General features: G+C 42.8%; 1 protein-coding gene across 1 annotated transcript in view; it reads right to left on the bottom strand.

Annotated features, from left to right (window-relative positions):
• Positions 1 to 218: 218 nt before the first annotated feature.
• Positions 219 to 25277, bottom strand: part of Ppp2r5a (protein phosphatase 2 regulatory subunit B'alpha) — a 48335-nt gene continuing 23276 nt past the window's right edge. Inside the window, exons 2-13 of the mRNA XM_038348498.1 lie at positions 21956 to 22152; positions 18340 to 18441; positions 10018 to 10110; positions 6998 to 7128; positions 5956 to 6015; positions 5272 to 5380; positions 4550 to 4603; positions 3380 to 3430; positions 2910 to 3029; positions 2698 to 2825; positions 2165 to 2266; positions 219 to 1179 (exon numbers count right to left, since the gene is read on the bottom strand). Coding sequence (XP_038204426.1) covers positions 1044 to 1179; positions 2165 to 2266; positions 2698 to 2825; positions 2910 to 3029; positions 3380 to 3430; positions 4550 to 4603; positions 5272 to 5380; positions 5956 to 6015; positions 6998 to 7128; positions 10018 to 10110; positions 18340 to 18441; positions 21956 to 22152 — 1283 coding nt within the window. The 3' untranslated portion in view covers positions 219 to 1043. The remainder of the gene's footprint in view (positions 1180 to 2164; positions 2267 to 2697; positions 2826 to 2909; positions 3030 to 3379; positions 3431 to 4549; positions 4604 to 5271; positions 5381 to 5955; positions 6016 to 6997; positions 7129 to 10017; positions 10111 to 18339; positions 18442 to 21955; positions 22153 to 25277) is intronic.

Raw genomic sequence — 25277 nt, 5'->3', positions numbered from 1 at the left:
AGTCGTCCCCCCACACCTGTTTTAATTAAAACTAGCTTTAATGTTAAACTTGTTCTAGGGCACAGAGGGATACGAAGGTTGGGATTTTATAAAAGATTCTTTAAGTTGGTTATATTTTGAAAAATATATAGCTAGATTAATTCATGGATCATAAGCGTCCTAATTTTAACTAGAATACCTCTCCCAGATCTCTCCCAGAGATAAAAGAGCAGATGACATAAGGCAAAATACAAACATAGACTTTATTAAATGCTGCTCAATCCCCAGTGAAGGTCTTTCATTATAAAACAGTTCCGTACAACAGCAAGGCAAGAGGTTGGAATGGTACTGATAACATGTGAGAAATACTTGACCAGGTGAGAACGTACATGGCCTCTACAGTCAATGCACTTCCTTTAAATAAAGCCAGGCAGTGAGAGCTAGCAGTCTGCATCACCCCGCAGGCAGGCCGCACTGGGAAGGCCCCGCCTCCAGCCTTGGAGAGGAGAGGAATGAAGGAGAGGTGAGCCTAGGGTCCACCCACCGATGCTACTTTGTTGCACTCTGGGGTGCTGTTGCTGAAGGGGGTATTTGAGAACATAATTTTGGTTTGGTTTACTTTCCCTCAGCTTTAATACTTTGTGCTTCAGAAGCCTGGAAACGTAGGTGTTGCAGACCCCAGAGTACGGCAGTATCTTTAAGGAGGTTGGGCTTTTATCCCGCCATCTCTCTGAGAGAGGGAAGGACACCACCTCCGTTTATCTTACAGAAGTGCTTTCCCTAGATGAAAGCACAGAGGACGACTTGCTCTGTGTGCAGTGCGATTCCCACCACTCCCACAATCAATCACCTCACTCGTAACACAGACGGTAAGTGACAATCGATGATTAGACAGGTTACAATATACTGTGGCCATGATCAGCACAGGGCTATGTTTAGTCCGACTTCTTTCACTTATGCTCGCCAGGAAAAACTGGCCTCCTATTATACTGATGAGGTTGCTTTGAAGTTTTGTATATCCCAGAAGAGTGTACAAAAGGCCGGCCCAGCAGAGGGCGCTGCTCTTATTTGGCACTTGTATTGCAGCCGAGGAGACCGTGCATGTTGTATGCGCTGTTCTGCTTCTCAAGCGCCTTCTTTAGCTTCAGCTCTTCTAGTTTTTTCCATAATTCTTCACGTTCCAATTCTTTCTTTTTCTCTCTGAGGAGAAACCAACAGTTTTCATCAGAAGCTCAAGATAGTGAAGAATGTGGAACAGGTTGTTTTGTGACCCTCCCACGTGGCTGTAGACGTATGTGACCACACATGGGATTAATTTACCATTGTCACTAGAGCGGCTCTGGGTCAAAATAACCCTCGGGCCCCTCTTTCCAGACCCACAGAATGGCAATCCCCTACCCACCCATCAGATTATGGTTAATTTGGGTACAGGCCATATACATGTAACATGGGATTTCATTTCCACAGCTCATTTTAAAGAAGTTGGTGTCTTACACCAACAGTCACACGACCAGTGTACAGTCTCCTACACACCTCTTTCTGGGCTCAGACTGTACTTATTTCTATCCTAACTTTGTGGGGGGGTTTGCTTGTTTGACAGAGGGTCTCGAGTATACAATCCTGTCCTCAGTCACAGAGATCCCTGCCTATACCGCCCGAGTCCTGGGATTAAAGGCGGGACCCACTATGCCCTGGTAAACTATTGAGAAGAATGCATTCAGTAAATTATTGGAGGGCTGGATCTTTACGTAAGTGAAACAGCAGGTGGGAGCCCTGATGGATTGGTGGAGTAGTCACTGCCCACCTTAGATCAGGAGGATGCTCCTGAAATACAGCACAGGAACACCAGGTGAGGGTCCCCTAAGCCAGAGCCATGACAGTGTGCTCAGTACCACTTGCTGATAATCCACAGCACTGGAACCGCAGGCTGTCAGGGAAGCCAGTGTGGACACACGCTTGTAAATTACAGTGTACGTGCAACTAGCTTAAGGTTCAGCAGAGATCAACAGAAGACCCGATCTAACCACAAGAGGGAGTCATACCAGGCTTAATAAATTTATAAAAACATTCCTTTGCCAGCAACAGTTTTAGTGCTCAGGTTTCACCTTGCAGTGCCTAGTGTATGCCCCACAGACCCGACAGCTATGAGAACTGCCTAACACTGAGTCACAAGTGTACCAAGTACCTCTGTCTCTCGGCTTTGTAGGAACTGGTAAGGTCATCAAAAAGCTTGCCGTTCATCTCCATCAGGGTTTTCAGCACGTTGTACACGAGCGCTACGATGGTCCTGGGGAGAAGCCGGTTCTGGTTAGAGGCCAGCGGCCGGGGATGCTACACCTCTAGCTAGTTCTGGTTAGGGGCCGGCGGCTGGGAGGTGCTGCACCTCTCTCTGATCACACAAGCCAGAGGTGCGAGTATGATCCGATTGCTAAGCTTACATCTGTCTCATCTGAAACCCTGGGTAGCAAGGTAAAAATGTCACACGTGTTAGACTGTACAGTCTTCAGATCCTAGCTTGGGGAGGCCAGGAACAAGTTCAGCCACATATTTCCACAGGACAACCAGACCATTTGCTGAGGAACATCCACGTACAACTTGAATATCTAAAACTGTGACATCAGCCTGCAGTACAGGTTTCAAATGATTAAAAAAGAGCCATAACTTGAGTTCAAGGCCAGGGCTATTTAGAGTATATGTTAAATTAAAAAGCAAACTTACTGATTCCAGTGTTCTTTGGAAATTTTATACAAACTGGCAAACATAATTGGCAGAATTTTATCAATATTCTCTTCAATCAAACTAAGAATATATTCATTATTCCAGAAGTACAGTGCTCTTTCTGCAACCTACAAAAGAGACCAGAAACATTAGAGTTCACAGGGGAAAGGATGGCACAAAATCAGAATGTCACTGCGGAAGGAGGCTGATACCTGGAAGTGAGAACTGGAAACACACTTGGATATCTGCTTAAAAAGGGGCTCTTCAATTTTTTTGAATTGTGTTGGCTCAATGACGTCTAAGATTTCTTCAATTTCTCCTAAAAACATCACCTAGGTTAAAAAAAAACTGTTAAAAATTTTACTCTGTTCTACAGAGCTAGTTCCAGGACAGGCTCTAAAGCTACACAGAGAAACCCTGTCTTGAAAAACCCAAATAAATAAGTATACGTACATACATGTATGTATATATACACATACATATATCTGTATATGTATGTGTATATATACATCTACATATTTACAACACATGACACTAATCTAGAGGCTCAACGACAAGGGGCATCTGCATGTGAGGCAGTGGGCACAGCTCAGAGCTGTGCTCACCTCCCTGCTCCTCCCACTCTGGAGCAGTCAAGATTGCGGAGTGTGATTAAGATGCATTGTATTTTTATTAAACCCACCTCTTTCTGACTGCATGTTTTTGGCCAAAATTTCAGCAGTCCTCTGATAACCTACAAGAAACAACCAACCAAGTTTAGAATGAACAGTCACGTGTGGTGTGGTGCTTCTCTATGATCCTAGGACCTGGAACACAGACAGCCTGCTGGCCTCCACTCGCTAACGTCAGGATACTTATTCTGAAGTAAAGCACTCAGGACATGAGAATTCCTACTCGGCTTTGCACCTCGGCTGATTGAGCAAATACATATGAGGGCCTGGGGCATGAAACTGGGCACACATGAGCAGATGGAGTCCCTGGTTCTCATGTGTAAGTGACCAATGCCAACAGAAGAAAATGAGGTGAAGGGGGTATTTTTTTCAGGACTGTATAGATAGCCAAGAATGACCTTGGGTTTCTGATCTTCGGTCTCTGCCTTCCATTGCGAGGGCCCTGTGCATGCTAGGCCGGCACTCTGTCAACTGAGCTCAAGCCTCAGCTCTTTAGAGATAACAGAAAAGTACACACTTTAAAAGCCAGGAGTCCTAAATTATTTCTTGGATGACAAGATCAAGGTACAATAAAATTATATTAAAAGGCCATATACTTTAACACAGTTAAAGAAATTTTACTAATCCAGTAGTGCACAATACAGAAACTAGGAATGCAAGGGTTCCACTCAAAAGGAAAAACAACTGTACAGCCTTAAAAACTCTCCATGGCCTTTATTCACACCACACTGCATTTACTGTGCACCAGTGTGAATGGAGTCATCTCAGATTAGTGCTTGTAGTTCCATGTGTGCCAGAGCTTCTAATTCTGATTTATCATTAAAATTTGTTTTCAGCTGTAGTACTATATGGAACTACTTTTTAAATAAAAGATGAATACCATACATACACATTTTTAAGCACCCCTTGGGTTAAGCCTAAAATAGTTGAATCTAATACTTCAGGGATGGCTCTGGTATCCAGTGTTTTCATGGTAAAACGTGGCTGAGAAAGCAGATTCCAGTGAGGATGACTGACAGTCTCTGGATCCTGCCACACACCTTAACTGTTAGTAAACTCAGTTCCTCATGAGATGCTCCCTTCCCGGCCTCCCGGAAGTCGCTCCTCCTGTGACAGCTGATACAGGGCTGGGCTGAAATGCCACAGATAGACAAGTGCAGAGGAGGGAACTGAACACTTACAGGCTCTGTCAGTGTTGTGTCTTTCTCCAGGAACTGCACGACACAGTACGCCAGCTAAAGGGCAAAGACAAGTTTAAGAGACGTCAGAAAAGTAGCATTTAGGGAGATGGGATATTTCACATTACACAAAATGTCACTTCAGTTTTTAGTTGCAGTATGAGATGAATATATTCATAATTGTATAACTTAAAAGTTCTAAGTTCAACAGATGTTAGCTCTAGACTTAGTTAACTTTACAGTGCATACCTATGAATATGAATGTACATATCTATGAATATGAAATATACAGACTATTATCCTCTAGGGCAGTGATTGTCAACCTGTAGACCTTGACCCTTTTGGGAGCTGCATATCATATATTACGATTCATAACAGTACCAACAATTTTATGGTTGGGGTCGCCACAACATGAGGAACTGCATTAAAGGTTCACAGTGTCAGGAAGGTTGAGACCACTGCTCTAAGGTTGACAGTCACCAAGACCTTTCTAACTTGCCGTCAGAGTTTGGTGTGTAAGACTCACTCAGGGTCATGTTGCTGAGTAGTTAGGTCCTGGACCCGAGTATAAGTAACTTCTCTGTCTAGCTTACAGCTGCACCAGTAGTACGGAAACAAACTGACAAGTTTGCCAAAGCAAATTCCTTACAAGACACAAAACGGTATCTCAAATCTTCGCCTCTATACTAAAGAGTCACTTCATCTGCAACTTTCCTGAGACTTACCTGAGCGTGAAACAAAGCCAGTCCTTTCGCAGTATGCATAGGAATAAGAACCTTCATTAGGAACTGCTTATGCTCAGCTTTCAGTGGCAATGCAAAGCCATTGATGATGCTGGAGAAAGAAAGGCAGGAAGGGTTAAGCAGTCGCTTTGGTTCCAGAAGTTACACTACCTACACCTAAGGAGAGCATCTGCTTAGTGCTGGAGCTGTCGGCAGAGGCTGCTGCGCTCCGCTCCTGCAGGCACTGCCATCCAATCCAGTGTCCTCTACGCTGTCCTCAGCTCTGCAGTCACTCTCCTATCTCAGTGCTGCTAGAATTTCCAGCATGCAGTTTCTCCTACGCTTCTGAATAATCTGGAATTCTACGTGGTGAACAGGAAATGTGTAAATGAACCCAAAAAGAACAGCCCATCAACATCTGGGTAAGAATTCTTGTAGTGAACACTTGATGAAAACATCATCTCTTCCCAGCCGGAGCCTGAAAACAGCTGTGGCATCCATCACAGTTCCAAAGGCAGAGGCTGTGTGGACCCAAGGCCCTGAAACCGTCTTCCGCTCTGTTGTTGGGGGCTGAACCCAGGACTTCCAGCATTGTGTTCAAATCTAAAAACTCCAGCTGTTTGGTACGTAAAACGTTTACTCGTTTTCTTAATTCTTAAAATCCAACAGCCCCCCCCCCCACCTTACCTTCCTAATATTTCAAGGAGCTCAGCCACACCATTGAAATGTTCTGTTTCATATATAAACCTGAATTTGGAATAAAGATAGATGTAATAAATGTAAACATCAGGAAACAGGCAAAAAGGTGAAGAAACCAAGCCAGGGCTGCAGGGACAGGTTTTTTCTGAACTGTTTAGCCCCGAGGTGTTTTGTTCACACTGCTCTTAGATACTGCGTAGCCAGTCTTGACCTTTTGATCTATTTCCTCTGCTACAACTTGAGAACGACAGTCTCATTTCATCTGGGTTATATTTAATATATAAGGAAGGGGGATGCTCATATGACAGTCCTAAGTAGGAAACCATTACTCACTTGAAGGTCAAGGAAAAGGGGTCCACTTTTTCAACTGGTCAGAATTCTTCTGGAGTGTAAATGACATAGGCTATCAGGCCTGCCTTGAAGGCAAATAAAGCAGGAGGTGTGGGTGATGGGGAGACTGTCACCTCTCACCTCCAGTGCTAGCCCAATTCCTCGTCTCCGGTGAACTGAGACAAGGAGAATAAACCTGAACCACAGGCAGTAATAGGAAGCAAATGCTCCACAAGTATTTAAATCATAGACTCATATGAATTTTTTAGTTTTTTTTTTCTCTGTAGCTTTGGAGCCTGTCCTGGAACTCACTCTGTAGACCAGGCTGGCCCAATTCACAGAGATCTGCCTGCCTCTGCCTCCCAAGTGCTGGGATTAAAGGCGTGCGCCACCAATGCCCAGTAAGATTTTAATTTAAAGAAAGCACTTTTACAGGCATTGGCTTGATAGTGATTGTTTTAAAAAATTAAAAACCTCAGAAAAAGATTTTCAGCGAATTCTTTCATCTATCAAACACTGTCCTCATGACCACTGCCGACCCCAGAAAAAGACACGTGCCTCTAAAATGTTAAGTGAACCTCAAGATGGGTAGGAATGACCGAGAGCCTTCAGCTAGGTCAGGTTTCAGATCAAAATTAACGTAAAGGGCTTGGTTAAAGGAATGGCACAAGGGGAAGAATACTCTAAAGGATGAATTTACCTGAGGAAAATGTTGTTAATTTGCTTTCTGATGAACGCTCTCAGCCCAAGAAACTTCCCATAGATGCGATGCAGAACTGTCTTGAGGAAGTCACGCTCTCTCGGGTCTTCACTATCAAAAAGCTCCAGGAGCTTTAAAAAAAATCTGACAAATTACTTTAAAAAAATAATCGAGCTAAAACCGCTCTTTTTTTCTAATTTTGATTGCAAGATTGCCTATGAAATCTTTAACATTCTCCCTAAATATTCTGCCTTATCAGATTTTACCAATGAAGATGAGGAGTATTTTCACCAAATTCGTCTTTATTCTTTTGGTCATTTTAAAGAATATAAACACTTTATAAAAATAAGATTTTTTTTACCCTTGCAAGTGACTTTAAAGTTCTTTCCTAATGTAATTTTTAGTGATAAAAAACATTAAACATCTCTCAAATTATGATAGTAAAAGTCCATATTTCTGATTTTGGTTTATTTGATTATGTTCCAAGTAGACTTATCTCTAAGGGAGAAATACTAAGCTTGTGAGTTCTTGTTAGCTAGACATATTTTGAATATTATAACTAAATAAACCTCATTAGAAATATCATATTCATATCAGGAAACCTGGTTTTTCTGGTTGTTACCCTCAAAGTATTTTTTAAGAGTAATTCAAAGTCAAAGGGCCTAAGTCAGCAGTTCTCAACCTGCAGGTTGAGACCCCTTGAAGTCTCGTGTCAGACTACTGCATACTAAATATTTAATTATGAGCCATAACAGCAGCAACACGACAGTTATGAGGCAGTGGTGAGGTAATGTTATGGCTGGGAGGCAGCACCACACGAGAAGCTGTGTTAAAGGGTTGCAGCGTTAGGAAGGCTGAGAACCACTGCTGTGGTTCAAACCCAGACTCTGCCATTTCCTAGCTGTGGGCTTGCTCTTTACAATAAGCTTAACGTTTATGACGTTCAAATGATAGGTTCTGTGCCCCCCCTCCAAACAATTACATCTTAGTTTTCTTTGGAGAAAGGACATAAATTTAAATTATACAGGGTCCCTCAACACCAGACTTTAACAAATCTCTCCTATTCTGAGTGTTAAAACTCCTAAAAGGTTAGAATTGTCAGAGTGATTTACAGAAGCAACCCTAATGCCCCAGTGGCAGCTGATGTGGGATCCCCTCTGTATGCTGGGATTACCATTGGTTAATAAAGACCCTGTCTTAGGCCTGTGGTAGGGTAGAGTAGAGCTAGGCAGGGAAAACTAAACTGAATGCTGGGACAAAGGAGGCGGAGTCAGGGAGGAGCCACGGAGCTGCTGCTGGAAACTTTGCTGGTAGGCCACGACCTTGTGATGCACAGATTAATGGAGATGGGTTAAACTGAGATGTAAGAGTTAGCAAATTAAAAAAAAAAAAAGAGTTAGCAAATAAGAAGCTAGAGCTAATGGGCCAAGCAGTGATTTAAATATGGTTTCTGTGCGATTATTTTGGGAGTCTGGGCAACCAGAAAATGAAAAAGCAGCCTCCTTACAAAAAGCACATGGAACTGTTGGAACCAGGCTGTTGCCTTGGCTTCCCAGACAGTTTAGGATTTGGTGTAGAGGTAGAGAATGGCTCCCGCCATGCCAGGCTTTCCCTGCACACCCCAGAAAAGCCCGGGAGCATTCTGGGTACCTAGAGCACCAGGCTGAAGCAGCAAGGTCCCCTCAGCCTGCTGTCATCTGAAACAAAGTTTGATGTGCATGTGGCTTCACTAGGTGCTGAGTGCATTCTACATGAGAACCATACCAAAAAATGATGTGCCTTCCTCCGCAATAGCCCCAAAGACCCCGCTGCCATCTGACTGATGTGCTCACAGCTGAAGCACTATGATAAGTGTTACAGTATGATAACTGTAAGCGCACCTAATCTTGTGTGCATTGTGAAGAGTGATCGAGGGCTAGGCAGGTGGTGGGGTTTACCATCCCTGAGCCAGGAACAGTTCTAAATAAACATCTGGACACCCGACGGTGGTCTGCAAGGCCCTTGTAATGGAGTTGAGTTGCACCTTCACCATCAAATCCCTAACAAGGCTGACATACTGACAGTGACTTTAAAAGAGACAATGGACAGAGAAATTCTTGGGTCACTTCAGTTCTGTTTAGGGTCAGACAATTTCAAATGATTAAAAGAGACTGTTAAATTGTCTAAACGCTCTTGCCAATAAAAACAAACGAAAATATTCTTAGAAATTAGTTATAGAGGTAATGCCAGTTTCAAAACACCAAGAAGTCACTCCGCGTCTTAGTGTCCTCCTCTCCTCACGGCCCCATCTTATTTTCCCTGTGGCACTAGGAGAGGGACGGCGACCGATGTTGAATGTCCAGAGCTCAAACTCAGTGATGGGCCCCACCCTGGCAGCTCAGCAGTTAAAACACAGCAAGTTCAAAGGCTTACAGTTTTTGAACAGAAATTTCTTTTTTCTTTTTTTTTTTTTTTTTTTTTTTTTTGTTTTTTCGAGACAGGGTTTCCCTGTAGTTTCTAGAGCCTGTCCTGGAACTTGCTCTTGTAGACCAGGCTGGCCTCGAACTCACAGAGATCCGCCTGCCTCTGCCTCCCTAGTGCTGGGATTAAAGGCGTGCGCCACCACCGCCCGGCAGAAATTTCTTTAAACAGAAATTTCGCCCTCGGATTAAATGGTCACCCCAAACTTTTGAGGAGCTGCAGAAGAAAGCTCAGTTTGACTGACTTCATTGGGCACTCGCTCACCCTTGATACAAACTCTTCTGAAAGCTACTTTAAAAGTGTGACCTGTGCAGGTCAGAAGACCACCCGATCCCCGAGCTGGAGTTACCAGGCTTTTGGGAGGGGCCTGACACTGGGAGGAGACAGCACTGAGCCTCGGGAAAGCAGGAAGGGCTTTGACCCAAGTCCTCTTGCCAACCCCTCAAAGCCTCTTTTGTTTGTCAAGAACAATTACTAAGTACTTTTATTCACATTTTGAATGACTACTCTTGATAAGCAAGGGCTAAGATAAGAAGATTTGAGATCTAAGAGTCCCTTACCTGTTGTACAAACTTCTGATCAATGTATCGCTTTGCAATGCTAGGCTGGAAATCAGGGCTCTCCAAGAATCTCAAAAAGAATTCATACACCAACTGCAAGAAAGTAAAAAGCAAAATGATGCCTATAAAATACTCTGAGTTACATTTCAAGTAAAAACACACCTCTCTTATTGGCTTGAGTTGGTAACTGTTTCTGAAAAACAAAGTTTTAAAAAACCTTTATCTTTATAGCTTGGCTTTTGTCCTGATTGGCTTTTATCAACTTGACACAAGCTACAGTTATCTGGAAAGAGGAAGTCAAATGATAAAAATGCCTCCATTGGATTGCCTATAGGCAGGCAAGGCTGTGAGCCATCCCACCCACCCCACCCACCCCAAGGTTTACTCTGTGGAACAATCCTAGCTGTCCTGGAACTAGCTCTTGTAGACCAGGCTCGCCTCGAACGCCATGTTCTAGATTAATGATTGACGTGAGAGGGCTCAGTCCCCTGTGCATAGGTGGCCCGGGGGTGTGTAGGTGGCCCTGGGATGTATAAGAAAGCAAATCAGTAAGCATTGTTTCTCTATGGCTTCTGCCTCAGGTCTGATCTCCAGTCCTGAAGTCTGTCCTCAGTAGACTGTGACGTGAAAGTGTAAGCCAAATAACCCTCTCCTCCCAGACTGCTCTTGGTCACGGTGATCATCACAGGGGCAGAGTCTCCCAGGGCACAGCCTGTGAGGTCTGTGGTTCTCTGCATCACTCATCAGAGTGCCCCTCAGGGATCAGGTTCATGTTCCTTCCCCCAGTGCACTACTATCTGTGTCCCCTAAACAGAGACTCGGAGAGTGGGCAGTGTGTAAAATTAACATCTCCTATAAAACTAGATAGGGGATCAGCAAGTAACAGTGCTTGCCGCCAACTGCTGACCTGGGTACAATTCCTGGTACCCATGTGGTGGAAGGTGGAAAAAAAAACTCCCACAGGTTGTCCTCTGCCCTCCACACACACACAGTAAAAGCAGAGCAGGGGGCTGAAACTGAAAGCAGTGCACCTGGAGAGTAACCACGCAAACCTACGAGCACAAGCCTGAGAAAGCAAGGTCTGATGGAGCCGACAAACAGACGCGGGCAGTCTGAGCTCGAGAAGCACGGTGCACCCTGCGCGACGGCAAAGGGCACGATGACTGCAAGTCAGTATTACAGCAGCATATTAAGGAGAAGTATGGGCATAGCTGGGCGGTGGTGGTGTGCGCCTTTAATTCCTGCACTCAGAAGTTAGAGGCAGGTGGAGCTCTGTAAATTTGAGAGTGAGTTCTGAGGCAGCCAGGATGACAATGAGAAACAAAAAGTCATAACCTAAATATCTACAAAAGGCAAGAGACTAACCTCAAGATATAACTTTAATTATAAACACAAACAATGTGCCAATTTAGCAACCTAGAAACACAAGAGAATTAGGTCCCAAAGTAAAAACCACTGAAAAAACACTTACGGTCTAAGGAGATGGCTCAATGGGTAAATCTCCTGCCCACCAGTATGAGGACTAGAATTTGGATATAAAAAGCTGGACAGGTCTGGATGGCTCAGCAGCTGGGAGCACATGCTACTTTTCAGAGGACCAAAGTTCAGTTCCTAGCACCCACATTAGGCAACTGTTAATGTTAACTCAGCTTCAGGGCATCTGTAGGCTTCTGTACTCATGTGTACATAACACACACACACACACACACACACACACAAATCTTTAAAAAATAAAAACCAACTAAACCGGTGTGGTGGTCCACTTGGAATCCCAGCACTGGGAGGTAGAAGCAGGAGGATCTCTCTGAATTCTAAGTCAGCCTGGCTACAGTGAATCCCAGGTCAACCAGGGCTTCAAAGTGAGACCCTGTGTCAAGAAAAAAAAGTGCAAATATGCCTTTACCCATTCAGATACAGGGAGCAATGTTCATTTGATTAAGAGAGGGTTACCTAATTTTTAATGTTAACTTTGCATTAAGAACATAATAAAAAGCTGGGTAGTGGCGGTGCACATTTTTAATCCCAGCACTCAGGATGTAGAGGTAGGCAGATCGCTATGAATTTGAGGCCAGCCTGGGCTACAGAGAGAGTTCTAGGATGGTTAGGGCTACACAGAGAAAACCCTGTTTCATAAAACCACAAAAGAACATAATCATGAAAGAGAATTCTGCTTTGGAGCACAAACATGATAAAACATACAAACCTGAAATGCTCTGAGAAGTTGAACTGGGAGCTCTGCTGCCAGCACAGCTTACTGGGTTCCTGGACTACACACAGTGTGAGCAAGAATAACCGTGCAGCTTAGAACACTCATCCTGCTAACCAGTGCACAGAAAACTCAGAGGGATGACCACAGTTACATGGAACAGAGTGCAGGACGCAGCTGACAGACAGCTCTGCTGCTGTAGGATCAAGTCGGCAAGAAAGCCGGTGAGGGACATGCAGCCTGAGCTCTGCATTCATTTGATCTAGAGAATATAGGAAGAAGAGCTGCTTTTATAGAAGTGCCAGTCTCCAGGGGGCTGGAGAGATGGCTCAGTGGTTAAGAATACTGATCAGAGGACCCAGGTTCAACTCCCAGCAACCATATGGCAGCTCCTCACTGTAACTCAAGTTCAGGAGATCTGACACCCTCACACCAATGCACATAAAGTTAAATAAAAAAAAAAAAGAAGCGCCAATGTGTGTCTTGGGATGGGGAAAGGGCTGGTGGTGTGGAATCAGCCTCAGCTCTTATGTAGGTCCCATACCACCACTTCCTTGAGCACTGCACCAAATAACTTTTCATAGAGATAGTATCCCTTGGGAGACATGCATGAAGTCAAGTCCCAGATTCCCACACCAATAGACATTGGTTGGACACGGTGCTGTTCATAGCTGTATATGGTTTCTTAATCGTATCATTATTTTATGTGTGGGCTGTTTTGCCTGCATGTCTGTCTATGCACCATGTGCAGCATGCAGTGCCCAAGGAGGCCAGGAGAGGGCGTCATACCTCCCTGGAACTGCAGTTATTGACAGTTTTCAGTTATGATGTCTGTGCTGGGTCCTCTGAAAGACTCTTACCTGTTGAGGCATCTTTCCAGACCCCTACTTTCTTATCCTCATCTACATAATTTCCCTGACAACAATGCACGTACAATGAATAGCCCAGATTAGCAAATACCTGCTGTCAGGAGCCAATTTAGCAGGTGATGAGAAGAAGGTTATTTAATACACGCTGAATGAGCATTACAAGCAGGTGGAAGAAACAACTGGCCTACAGGACTAACAATCGTCAAAATGCCACAGTAAGATCATGCGGCTATGCGATGAAGCTTGTTCCCAGAACTTCTGTCTACATCTGTTATTCTGCATTATTTCTTCCTGGAACTATCACATCTAAAAAGAATGTTCATTTGGTCATCATTTCTGGGTGTGCATTGTAAAACGTGGTGATTGTGTTAGGGTATAGGGTTTAGATGCACAGAACAGATGCTTGATGAGTGTTTACTAGCTATATAAAATCAGTTGATGAGACTTTCTATGCAGTTACTGAAGTTTATGTATCATATGAAGAATTATAATTTGCTTTTACGAATCTTAGAACACACTTCAGCAATGGCTTCAGCACTAACAAAATGGCAGACCTTGTGTGTCTGTTACAAGGCTGGCCTGCCACCTGTGCACGCCAAAACACACTCTACACCCTGAAGACAAGAGATATGTAAAAACAGAAGGTCATCTTGCTGTACTGCTCAGGTTTTTGTAGCCCAGGCTAGCCTTGAACTTGAAAGTTAACTGATAATGACATTGACTTCAAATGGTTTTCCTCCACCTGCTGAGGGCTGGGGTTACAGGAATCCTCACTACACCAACTGATCTGGGCTTCATACATTAGGCACACACTCTGCCCACTGAGCTACAGCCCAGCTCTGCTATGCTGCGCGGTTCTGAACATGCCTTTGCTAAGGTCGTCTAAACAAAATTATAAAGTTCTGTTCTTGCCGGGTGGGGGTGGCGCACGCCTTTAATCCCAGCACTCAGGAGGCAGAGGCAGGCAGATCTCTGTGAGTTCGAGGCCAGCCTGGTCTACAAGAGCTAGGTCCAGGACAGGCTCTAAAAAAGCTGCAGAGAAACCCTGTCTCGAAAAACCAAAAAAAAAAAAAAAAAGAAAAAGAAAAAAAAAGAAAAAAGAAAAAAAAAGTTCTGCTCTTCATCATTAAAAAAATACAGGTCCACCAGAAAACAGTCCAAATGACTGAAGAACCTGAAAATAAGACCTAGATAAGAAGCTAAAGAAGCCAGAAATATTTGGTCCAGGGAAGAAAACCTGAGAAGCAACTTTGATGAGTGTAGGTATACAAAAGGCCCTTTTCAAGGGCTATGGTGACCATGGGCTTTCCAACTTCTGTTAGCAGGAAAGTGATGTAAAGGAATTTAAAATGATTTATTCCATGAAGAATTCACAAGAGTGAGCATCTATAAATTATATCATGTAGTTTACACTGCATGTTTAGAACATTGCCTGGGCACAGTGAGCAGAAACAGAAGCTCAGTTCTCTATGACTCCTCCCTCCCTCTGGCTATCTGAGAAAGCAAAATAGATTCTGCAAAACACTGAGCTCTTTACTGTGGTCAGCCTAGATGCTCTCTCCCTCTGCTCTTTCATCTGTAGAACAAAAACACAGACACTAACAAACCCACAAGGCTCAACGCTACACAAAGAACTACAGACAACTGAGTAAAGCCGGGAGTGCTCCCACCTCTCCAGGTGATCCTCGCCAGGGAGAGCACACCAATTGGTTGTTCAGCTTAAATGGTCAGCCCTGAAACTATTGAGTACATATACTACTTGAATATATAACAGTTGATTTAAAAAGTCATCAATATGAAGAATGGGGAGGGGTAGTATATGGGAGGGTGTGGAGGGAGGAAGGGGAAAGGAGAAGTGTTACAATTAAAATACAATCTCAAAACTAAACAACAACCAAAACCATGCTGGGCATGGCAGGCATCATGCACTTGTATCGCAGCTACTGAGGAAGCTGAGACAAGAGATAACCTGAGTCCAAGAGTTCAAAACCAGCCTGGGCAACACAGCAAGCCTCCCCTGCCACACAGTGACCAGCAAAGATCATTTACAGTATCTACTCACAACTAAAAATGTCACAAATGAATCTCTGAAGCTTGTATAAAAGCACAACGGGGCCGGGCAGCAGTGGCGCACGCCTTTAATCCCAGCACTCGGGAGGCAGAGGCAGGCGGATCTCTGTGAGTTCGAGACCAGCCTGGTCTACAAAAGCTAGTTCCAGGACAGGCTCCAAAGCTAGAGAAACCCTGTCTCAAAAAACCAAAAAATAAAAAAAATAAATAAAAGCACAATGGGGGCTGGAGAGATGGCTCAGAGGTTTAGAGCACTGACTGTTCTTCCAGAGGTCCTGAGTTCAAGTCCCAGCAACCACCTGGTGGGATCTGGTGCCCTCTTCTGGCATTCGGGCATACATGCAGGCAGAACACTGTATACATAATAAATCAAACTTTAAAAAAAAGCACAATAGGAACCTTCCACCGAGCCCCTTTTTTGGCATGGTAACTTTCTATGCTCTCAACTCATCAAAGCAGATGTGCTGCGCATGAGGATGCACACCTTTAATCCCAGATCTCTGAGTTCTAGGCCAGTCCAGTCTACAGATGGAGTTCCAGGATAGCCAGAGCTACACAGAGAAACCCTGTCTCAAAAACGAACAAACAAGCAAAAAAGCCCCAAAACAAAAAAAAAACAAACAAAAAAAAAAACTAAACAAACCAAAAACTCAAGATGCTTAAATATGTGACTACAACATGCTGGACACATACAGTCACTTCAAATAATCTCAAAATATTTAATCACCAAATTTAAATGCTATATCAAATTTTAGTAACTCAAGAGTTTAAAATTTTAGACATAGAGACCACAGATGAATGAAAATTGCTTGTGTGCTTGTGCAACCTGAATGTGTCTTGTGTAAAAATCCATTTTGTAAAGTGTGTGTGTGTGTGTGTGTGTGTGTGTGTGATGCTGGTGTGAGTGTGTACATACTTGTGGAAGCCAGAAGTCATTGTTGAGTGTCATCCTCTACTGCTATCCACTTTCTAAAAAGAATACCTTAATTGCATGTATTTACATGTGTGTGTGTGTGTGTGTGTGTGTGTGTGTGTGAGTATGCCACAGTACACGGGGGTCAGAAGATAACCTGAAGGAGTCATGTGGGTCCTGGGGATCTGAACTCAGATCCTCATGCCTGCATGACAAGCTCTTTACCACAGGGTCATCAACCAACCCCAAGAGACCATTTTGTAAATTACCCCCCGGTGTGTGTGTGTGTGTGTGTGTGTGTGTGTGTGTGTACATGTGGAACGCTCAGAGAACAACTTGTGGAAGCTGGTTCTCTCTTTGCAACACAAAGGTTATGGACTGGACCAGGCTCACATGTTTTTTATCTGCTGAGCAGTCTCACGAGCCATAGAAATAGTATCCTGATAATAATTACCACCTTCTAAACCATTTTCTCTCAGGAAATTCAAATGGAGCCTCAAATTATACCAGTGAAAGATGAAAAACACATTGTTTACTTGGCTGAATTTCTTGTGTTAATTTCTATGACTATGTAAAAATATCCTGATGCAAAAATCTGTCTTTGCTTTTAAAATTTCAAAAGCTAAAAGTCTTTTCCAAAGACTATCCAACTACACATAATAAAAGAGAGTAACACCAGCTAATGAGAATTTCATGCTTTAAAAACCCTCCCATTACTAAAAACAGTACCACTAATTTTATACCAAGTACAGCAGAAAATTTTGGGTGAACTTCTGCTCAATTCTATTAAAAAGTAATTTAGAAGCCAGGCATGGGGATGCAGACCTTTAATCCCAGCACTTGGAAGGCAGAAGCAGGCAGATCCCCGTGAGTTCCAGGGGAGGCAGAAACCTACCTCAAAACACAAAACAACAGTAGATCCAGCACCTACAAACACATGCTGTTGTAAGAGACACACTTTAGAGTCAGAAATAAAGAGGTTAAAGCAAAAAGGACAGAGAATGTAAGCCATGTAAATAAATAGCAGCTAAAACCTGGAACAGCTGCACTAATACCTAACTTCAAAATAGCGACAAAGGGCATTTCGTAACAATAAGGGCCATCCACAAGGAAAATACAGTCATAAACATAAACTTATATGCACCTATCAACCAGGTCCCAAAACACACGACATAAAACCTCACAGAAATGCCTAGACAATTCAGCATCTGGAGACTCAATACCTTTCTTTCAATGAACAGATCAGTGAGGTAACAGACTATAAACCAGCTAGGCCCAGCATCACACAGCCCCGACAGGTCTAAGTTCACATGTAATGTTCTCCAGGACATACTGTACACCGCCATGAACTCTACAAGAACTAAAATCATATAATGAAATAAACAATGGAATAAAATCATGTGAGAAATTAAAAAATAGTTATAGATGAATAAAAACAAAACCAAACATCTTATGGGAAATGAATGTTCAAACAAAATTTATATATGAATGTATTAACAGCTCTGGTTGTAACAGCCTGTGGTAGTTTGAATGTAACTGTATCCCATAAGCTCATAAGGAGTGAGTGCTATTAGGAGGTGTGGCTTTGTTGAAGGAAGTGTGCCACTGATATGAGGCAGGCTTTGGGGTCTCTTTTGCTTAAGCCTCCCTCAGTTTAACACTGAGTCCACTTCCTGCTACCTCTTTAGCACCAAGTCTGCCGGCACGCTGCCATGATCCACCATGCTAATGATGGACGGAACCTCTGAAATTGAGCTACCACCTCCATTAAATGTTTTCCTTTATAAGAGATGTTGTGGTCACGGTGTCTCTTTACAACAATAGTAACCCTAAGGCACATCCAAAAGGGTAAAAAGACCTTTAACACCAAATAACTGACAAATGGATTTAAAAGAACAGTATACATCCATAAAGCAGAATATTATTCAGCCATAAGTAGTGACCTATGCTACAACACGAATGAGCCTTGAATACTACGTTAAGTAAAAGAACCCAGACATGAAAAGCCATGCATCATGAGTCTGCATATGAAATGACCAAATGGGGAAGTATAACTACAGACAGAAAACAGAATTGTTTGGAGACAGATTCTTATTATGTAGCTCAAACTGGTCTTGAACACATGATCTTCCTGCCTCAGCCTCCCAAGATTACAGACCCATGACAAGACATAGAGTTTAAAAGTCAAATATTTTTAAATAAATGCCCAGAATCAGCAGAAAATTGAAATGCAAACATTATTAATACAAACTTATAATCCATACCTGTATGTGAGGCCAAGAGGCCTCAAGTGTGGGCTCGTCCTCCTCTGGATCAAAATCTGGATTATCACTTGGAGGAAGCGTACGGAAGATGTTAGCACTGATCTGAAAAGAAATTAAGTTTGGATTCATGTTCTTTGCTGTATATAACTGAATTTTAAGTGAAAAATAACACCATTTTTTACAGAAAAAATGTACTGCTATAAATTCAGTTCCTACCTATAAATCTCTTCAAGATAGAGAGGGAGGCGTTTCTCCTTCTCTGGGATAGCTATCCTCCTTAGGCCTCAAGCAGCTGGTGACTAAGCATTACCTCGACACACGTCCACTACCAGCTGCTCTTTCAAAGTTTGCTTAAAATGAAAGCGGATCGGGGACGAGAAGAGAGGGAGTCAAGTATCACCCCCTTCATCTATCTGAATCTGACCGCTCTGCATTCCTCCTGCATTCTCTCGCAGCCATGTTCTGCACCTATAACAGAACCTTCCCTGTTACTGCAGTTACGTGACTCCAACGATGTTTCCACTCTCGGTATTTTAATATTTTTGAGATCTGAGGCTTTAAAAACCACAAACTACTCAGAAATAAGGACATGCACTGAGATTCATTTTAGAGTCTGGGTGATATGGTATTCATAATTTCCTCCTTTGCACCATCAGTACCAGCCAGGACTAGGTCACCATACCCATCCTTCCCTCTCCAGCAAAGACTGCACTGTGGTCCCAATCCACAATTCTTTTCATTTTTGGAACTCGCTCTGTAGACCAGGCTGGTCTTAAACTCTCAGAGATCGGCCTGACTCTGCCTCCAGATTTCTAGGATTAAAGGTGTGCACCACCACATACTCATTTCTTTTAAGAATGATGGACAGACAACACCAGACAGTTTAGTGTTTAAGACTGAGCTAGTGTGGGGATGACTATAGTGAGGGGAGGACTATAATGGGGGGACTACAGTGAGAGGGGACTACAGTGAGAGGGGACCATAGTGAGGGGGGACCATAGTGAGGGGGGACCACAGTGAGGGGGGACCACAGTGAGGGGGGACCACAGTGAGGGGGGACTACAGTGAGGGGGGACTACAGTGAGGGGGGACTACAGTGAGGGGGGACTACAGTAGTGAGGGAGGACCACAGTGAGGGGGGACCACAGTGAGGGGGGACCACAGTGAGGGGGGACCACAGTAGTGAGGGGATGACTATTTGGAACAAACTACCTGGGGTAAGAAGGTAATATAAGCAATGTACAAGTAACTTTCCATCTATTTATAAAAAGTGGCATCCAGGACAGGCATCATTACCATAACCCTAGAAACCAGGAGGCAACTATCTAGAACTTTGTAAGTTACAACTCGAAACCATTTTTTTTTTGTTGTTTATTTATTTATTGGAGACAGTTTCTCTGTGTAGCCCTGGCTGTCCTGGGACTTGGTCTGTAGACCAGGCTGGCCTCAAACTCAGAGATCCTCCTGCCTCTCCTGAGTGCTAGGATTAAAGGCACACACGACCATGCCCAGCTCTAAAAACCAAATTTAAAGGTAAAACCAGGAATAGTCTGAAGGGCATCAACTTCACAAATAGCAGGACATCTCATGATTGTCACTGGTAAATTAAATGTTAACCTTGCAGCCACCAATAAAATAACCTGTAATAAATACTCAGAAGTCTGTTAAAGGTTGACCAAGTGGCCCAACTCCTACCTAGAAACTAGCACCAGAAATTAAACAAAAACAATGAAACATATACAACTTTTCACTTGAGTAATGAAATTAAATCCCAGTATAATATATAGAAAATTATAGAAGTCTGACTCAAATATTTGAGTATTTTCATTATCTACCAACTTTATAATAAGGTATCTTCCATTGGAATTTCAAAATTCTCTCAATAAAAAACACTGGAAATCAGCTAACAGAAGAAAATCATCTTTACTCTTAAAATTTTAATAATGAAATAAAAATAAAAATAGGACATTCATCCAGGTACGGTGGTGCACACCTTTAATTCCAACACTCAAGAGGCAGAGGCAGGAGGATCTCTGAGTTCGAGGCCAGCCTGGTCTACAGAGAGAGTTCTAGGATAGTGAGGGCTGTTGTTGAAACCCTGTCTCAAAAACCAACCAACCAACAAACCAAATAAACAAACAAAAGCAGGAAGTTCATCAATATTAAATACTTACATCCTCTTTTACTATCTGTGGGAGTTTAGGAAGCTAGTTTTATTCTGGCTAATATTCTGTCTATAGTCAATCTTTTAAAAACAAAACAAAACAAACCACTAAAGCATTAATCTCTGTTCTTAAAGTACAACACAAATTCCTAGGTTCCTTTGACAGGTATTCAACTGTGACCAAATCTCTTTCCTCCTACCCATTGTATTCTTCTCCTAGAACACGTATTGGGTTGTTTGTTCTTCTGTTTGGATACAGTTTAAATTCTGTTCTTAGTGACTCTAATCACTCTAGCACGGGACAACATGCCAGTTACAAAGGCTGAACCAATGTCCACTGCTGAAGGATGTTAAACTACTAACAGCACCTCCTGAAAGGAACCTGGCTGCAATAAAGATGGCAACAATTCACACGGGAAATTCCACAATTTATCTACCGTGCTGAGCACTCCTTGCCTAAAATGCTTGGAGCAAGAAGTGTCCTGGATTTTGGCTTACTCACCTATAAGTGCCTATAATGAGGTGCTCTGGGCATCTAACATGAAGTTCACTTGTTTCAAGAGTGCCTTACATATGATATAAAGGCAATTATAGTCGCTATTTTTATCTCACTTGTTTGGACTGCAATCCATAAAGTCAGGTGTAGAATTTTCCACTTAGGGAGTCACATCAGTGTCAAACTTTAGTGCTTTGATTTCTGGCTCCCATATTAAAGAAGCTTGATAAGATGCCTATTTATCCTTAAAGATTGTGAGCTATAATCAAGTGTTATACTCTACGAATATAAGAAAACACCCCATATAAGATTTCTTTTAAACCTGTGTTTTTCACGTGCTGTCTCTGCCCCCTTTACGATTCCCAGAGACTGCTCGCTCAGACATAATTGGTCATCTGGATAAAGGAATTCACTTTTTAAACTTAGTTTTAGTTACGTGTATGTGTTCGTGTGCAGACATGTACACCTCAGGGCAAGTGCCAGAGGCCAAAAGCACCCTCGAGCTGCAGATACGGGTACTGGGAACCAACTCCTGTAGTCCCATACAAGAACGGTATGTCTGAACCTACATCTTTCTCCCAAGTGTCTGAACTATCCAATATGGTAGCCAAGAGCCACGAGAACTACTACTTTCTCCAAGTCCCATAGTCAGGGCCCATGTCAACGAAATGGACAATCTTTCCAATGGGCGTTCCCCCCCCCCCCCTTTTTTTTTGGGAGACAGAATCTCACTATGTAGCCCGGCTGTCCTGGAACTCATTCTGTAGGGAGGCTGGCCTCCAACTCAGAGACCCATCTGCCTCTGTATCCCGAGTGCTGGGATTAATGGCATGCGTTACCAGACCTCACCCCATAGGATGTTTACAAGAACACCCTTTTAGGTATGTTAGTTACAATACATACACCTCAGATCCTTGATCTTACATAATCTGAGGAATAGAAATCTAGAGGCTTACCATTTTTACTATATCAGAATACGCTGATTCAACAATTACACCACGATTAGTTGAAACATACTCAACCAGTTCATTCAGTGTTGCTCTTTTGATTTCTTTGCTCTTCAAGTCTGAAACAGAGTCCATGAAATCAAACAGCACACAGCACTGCTGCAGCTTCTGGCAGAAGAGCTCCTGCTGCTCGTTTGAAGTGGCATCTACAAACAGAAAGAGAAACGCTCTGAACAAACCAGCCTTTACACTGCTTTTGTATCTGTTAACTATAACTCTGTAGAAGGTATCTGTATGCATACAATCCTCTAGTGATCGAGGTAGATCCATGCATCTATAATCCTATCATGTACAGATTTATACAGGGCTGTTCTCAGTGCCCACAACCAATCACTGAGGATTCTAACATAACTTTCTTTGATCACCTCGATTATTTTAGATGCTCATCATCCCTCATCTAGATTTCAGTCAGAACTTGCTAATAATGCATGACTAAGTATTCATTTCTGATTTATTATCTAAACTACTTTAAAAGTTAAAACTTTCCTAAAGGAATCAATACTATCATACTCAATAAGATTGTCAATAATTTGGAGAATGGAACCTCTGTACTGTATCATCCGCGTATACCAAGTCACCTTTCAACACAGCCATGCAGACCTTTCCACCCTGGTCAAACCACAGCCCTTGGAGTTCCTGAAGAACACAAGCTGCTACCCAGGCCCAGAATGCCCATTTCCCCACACCACTATCTGGGGACCCTACCAACTGGTTCAATTCTGACCTAAGTCTTTAATCAGGGGTCTTCCTAATAGAAGTGGCACTAAACTGATTGATGAACCCATCTTTTCTGAAGTATATTAGGCCTGTCTCTCTGCTGCAGTATTTTTTGTATCATATGACAACTATGTCTTACTAGTTTTAATGATCCTGATCTATGAAGTTCCCCCAAAGCAGGAATCAAGTGTTACCTCATTATGCCCACTGTTCTCTCTCCCTGCTCAGGATAGAGCCTGGTGCATAAAAGGCACTTAATAAACATTTGCCTTTTGCTTATGACAAAAACAAGGTACATTACATTGATTCTAAATATATTATATATATGACAAATATATTTTGTGCTAAGAACACCTCTTTGTTCTTAGCATAAAAAAATTAGAATACTTAAAGTCTGGACTTTCAGATCTGTGAACAGGGACCTTCTGAATAGCTCCTTTGCCTCCATCTCCTGAGCTACTGAGCTTAAACTTCTAAGATCATATATCTAAAACCTGATATTTAGGTTCATAATATGTAAAATTATTTCTCCATCCAAAGCAAGTACCTATTTTATATAAAGATAAGAAAAAGGTCTTCAAAAAGATTAAAATTTTGCCATAGGTATCTACATTTTGTGTTCCCACGTGTGGCTGTGTCTGAGTGTGTCTGTGTGTGTCTGAGTGTACACAGAAGGGCCAGAGGCTGACATCAGATGTCAATCAATTTCTTAATCAATTTCTTCCTTGTGTTTTGAGTCAGGATCTTTTGCTGAGTCTGGACTTGCCTATGTGCCCAGCACTCTGGCCAGCGAATCCTTGGGACCTCCTGCCTCTGCCTCCTCAGCGCTGGGACTGCCGGTGCCTGGCTTCTGTAGATTGGCAGTGGAAATTCAACTCAGGACTTCAGAGCCCATCTTGAACCATTTCCCCAGTATCCCTATACATTCTTACTGTAGCAAAGTGTAAATGTTATAAAGACTGGCATACTTTTAAAACTTCTGTCCTAAATGATGAAAATTACAAAATAAATTTTGAATTTGCTATCACAGCCATTTGCGTCTATGGCACTAACAGCTTCGGTTCTACATCCACAAACAATGCATCTACTGCTCTGTCCCAGGGTCAGCTGAGGTTTCCACCATCAGACTGGCATTCAGAATTCAGAATTCATGGACAGCTGATGGACAGCAAATAATGGTTTGACCACTGTTTTGGTAGTCAAGTTTATTTTATTCAATCACGTTTGTTTGTTTTTTGAGACAGGGTTTCTCTGTAGCTTTGGAGCCTGTCCTGGAATTTGCTCTGTAGACCCAGGCTGGTCTCAAAGATATCCACCTGTTTCTGCCTCCTAAGTGCTGGCATTAAAGGTGTCTACCACCACCACCTGGCTTATTCAATCACCTTTTATAGAACTGCTCTGAAGTGAAGAAGTTTTAAGATATCCTTTTTTTTTTTAAAGGATCATTAAACTTGCAGCCCTTCATACATAAGCTAGCTGTGCTCTGGAATGAGACTTTACTGTGGTGGAAATAAAGCGAATCTGACACACACAGCCAGCAGTCAGGCCTACTACCCTTGCTCCTTCCAAACACCAGCAGCAGAACCTGTTCCATCTCCACTGAGTCAGCAACATCTGAATGGCCTTTTTCTTAAATCTTTTGGAGTTTTTGGTCCTTAAAGTCAAATGATTAATTAATTACTAAATGACATTTCCTAACACTGGCACCAAGTTCATTAGTTTAAAAAGCTAGAGGACAAGACCCCTTTGGTTTCTGTAAACTAACAATGGTAAACTTTTCGGAATACATATCGTGTATACCCACTCGAGAAGATGAAGTCATTCTATAGACCCTTTCTCAACTCACAGAAAATCCCATAGTCCTTTCAGTTACTCCTTTATCTTCGAAAACACCCATATACTTCAAAGACGTACTTATCTTTACTAAGTAGACAATACATCTGTATTACATCTTAGTCTCGTGTGTGGTACTGGGACTGAACACAGGCATCACACACGCTAGGCAAGTGTTCTACCACTGAGCTATGTTCCTGCCCGTGTACTGCATCTTTAAAATAATTAGATCCCATTATAATGATGATCTGAGGATGATAGGTGCCACCTTCAGAGGCTGACTCAGTTCTCACAGTCTTAAAATATTCTCTGAGCTTTTTTCTCCTTGATGCAGAAGTGAACACAAATTCATGCTCTATCCACATATAATCACCATCTGCAAGCAAGACTGGGTCACTCTGCCCTCCCACTTCCACTGTGAAACACCATGTCTCCCATTCAAAACCTTAGCTAAAAGTAGTGGCTCACTCCTTCAACCCTGCGGGTGAAGGCCAGAGACCGTCTCAAAGTCAGTGAATCCCAGGCCAGCTAGGGCACACAGTGAGATCGGCCTCAAAAAACACCACCAACAAAACCCATGCCCTGAAGCTACAACGTAGCAAGAAAGTGGCAGGAAAATGGTTTGCATTCAGAAGAAATTAGTTTCAGTTCTGATCCCTTCTAATGGCAGAATACCCTCACAATGCTGGGTGGCTTCATGAACCCCAAGTATTTGTGCCAA

Source organism: Arvicola amphibius, chromosome 12 (genome assembly GCF_903992535.2).
Source record: "Arvicola amphibius chromosome 12, mArvAmp1.2, whole genome shotgun sequence".
In the NCBI taxonomy this organism is placed as follows: Eukaryota; Metazoa; Chordata; class Mammalia; order Rodentia; family Cricetidae; genus Arvicola; species Arvicola amphibius.
Note: the sequence above shows the minus strand (reverse complement) of the source record. Positions and strands in the feature narration are given on the sequence as shown.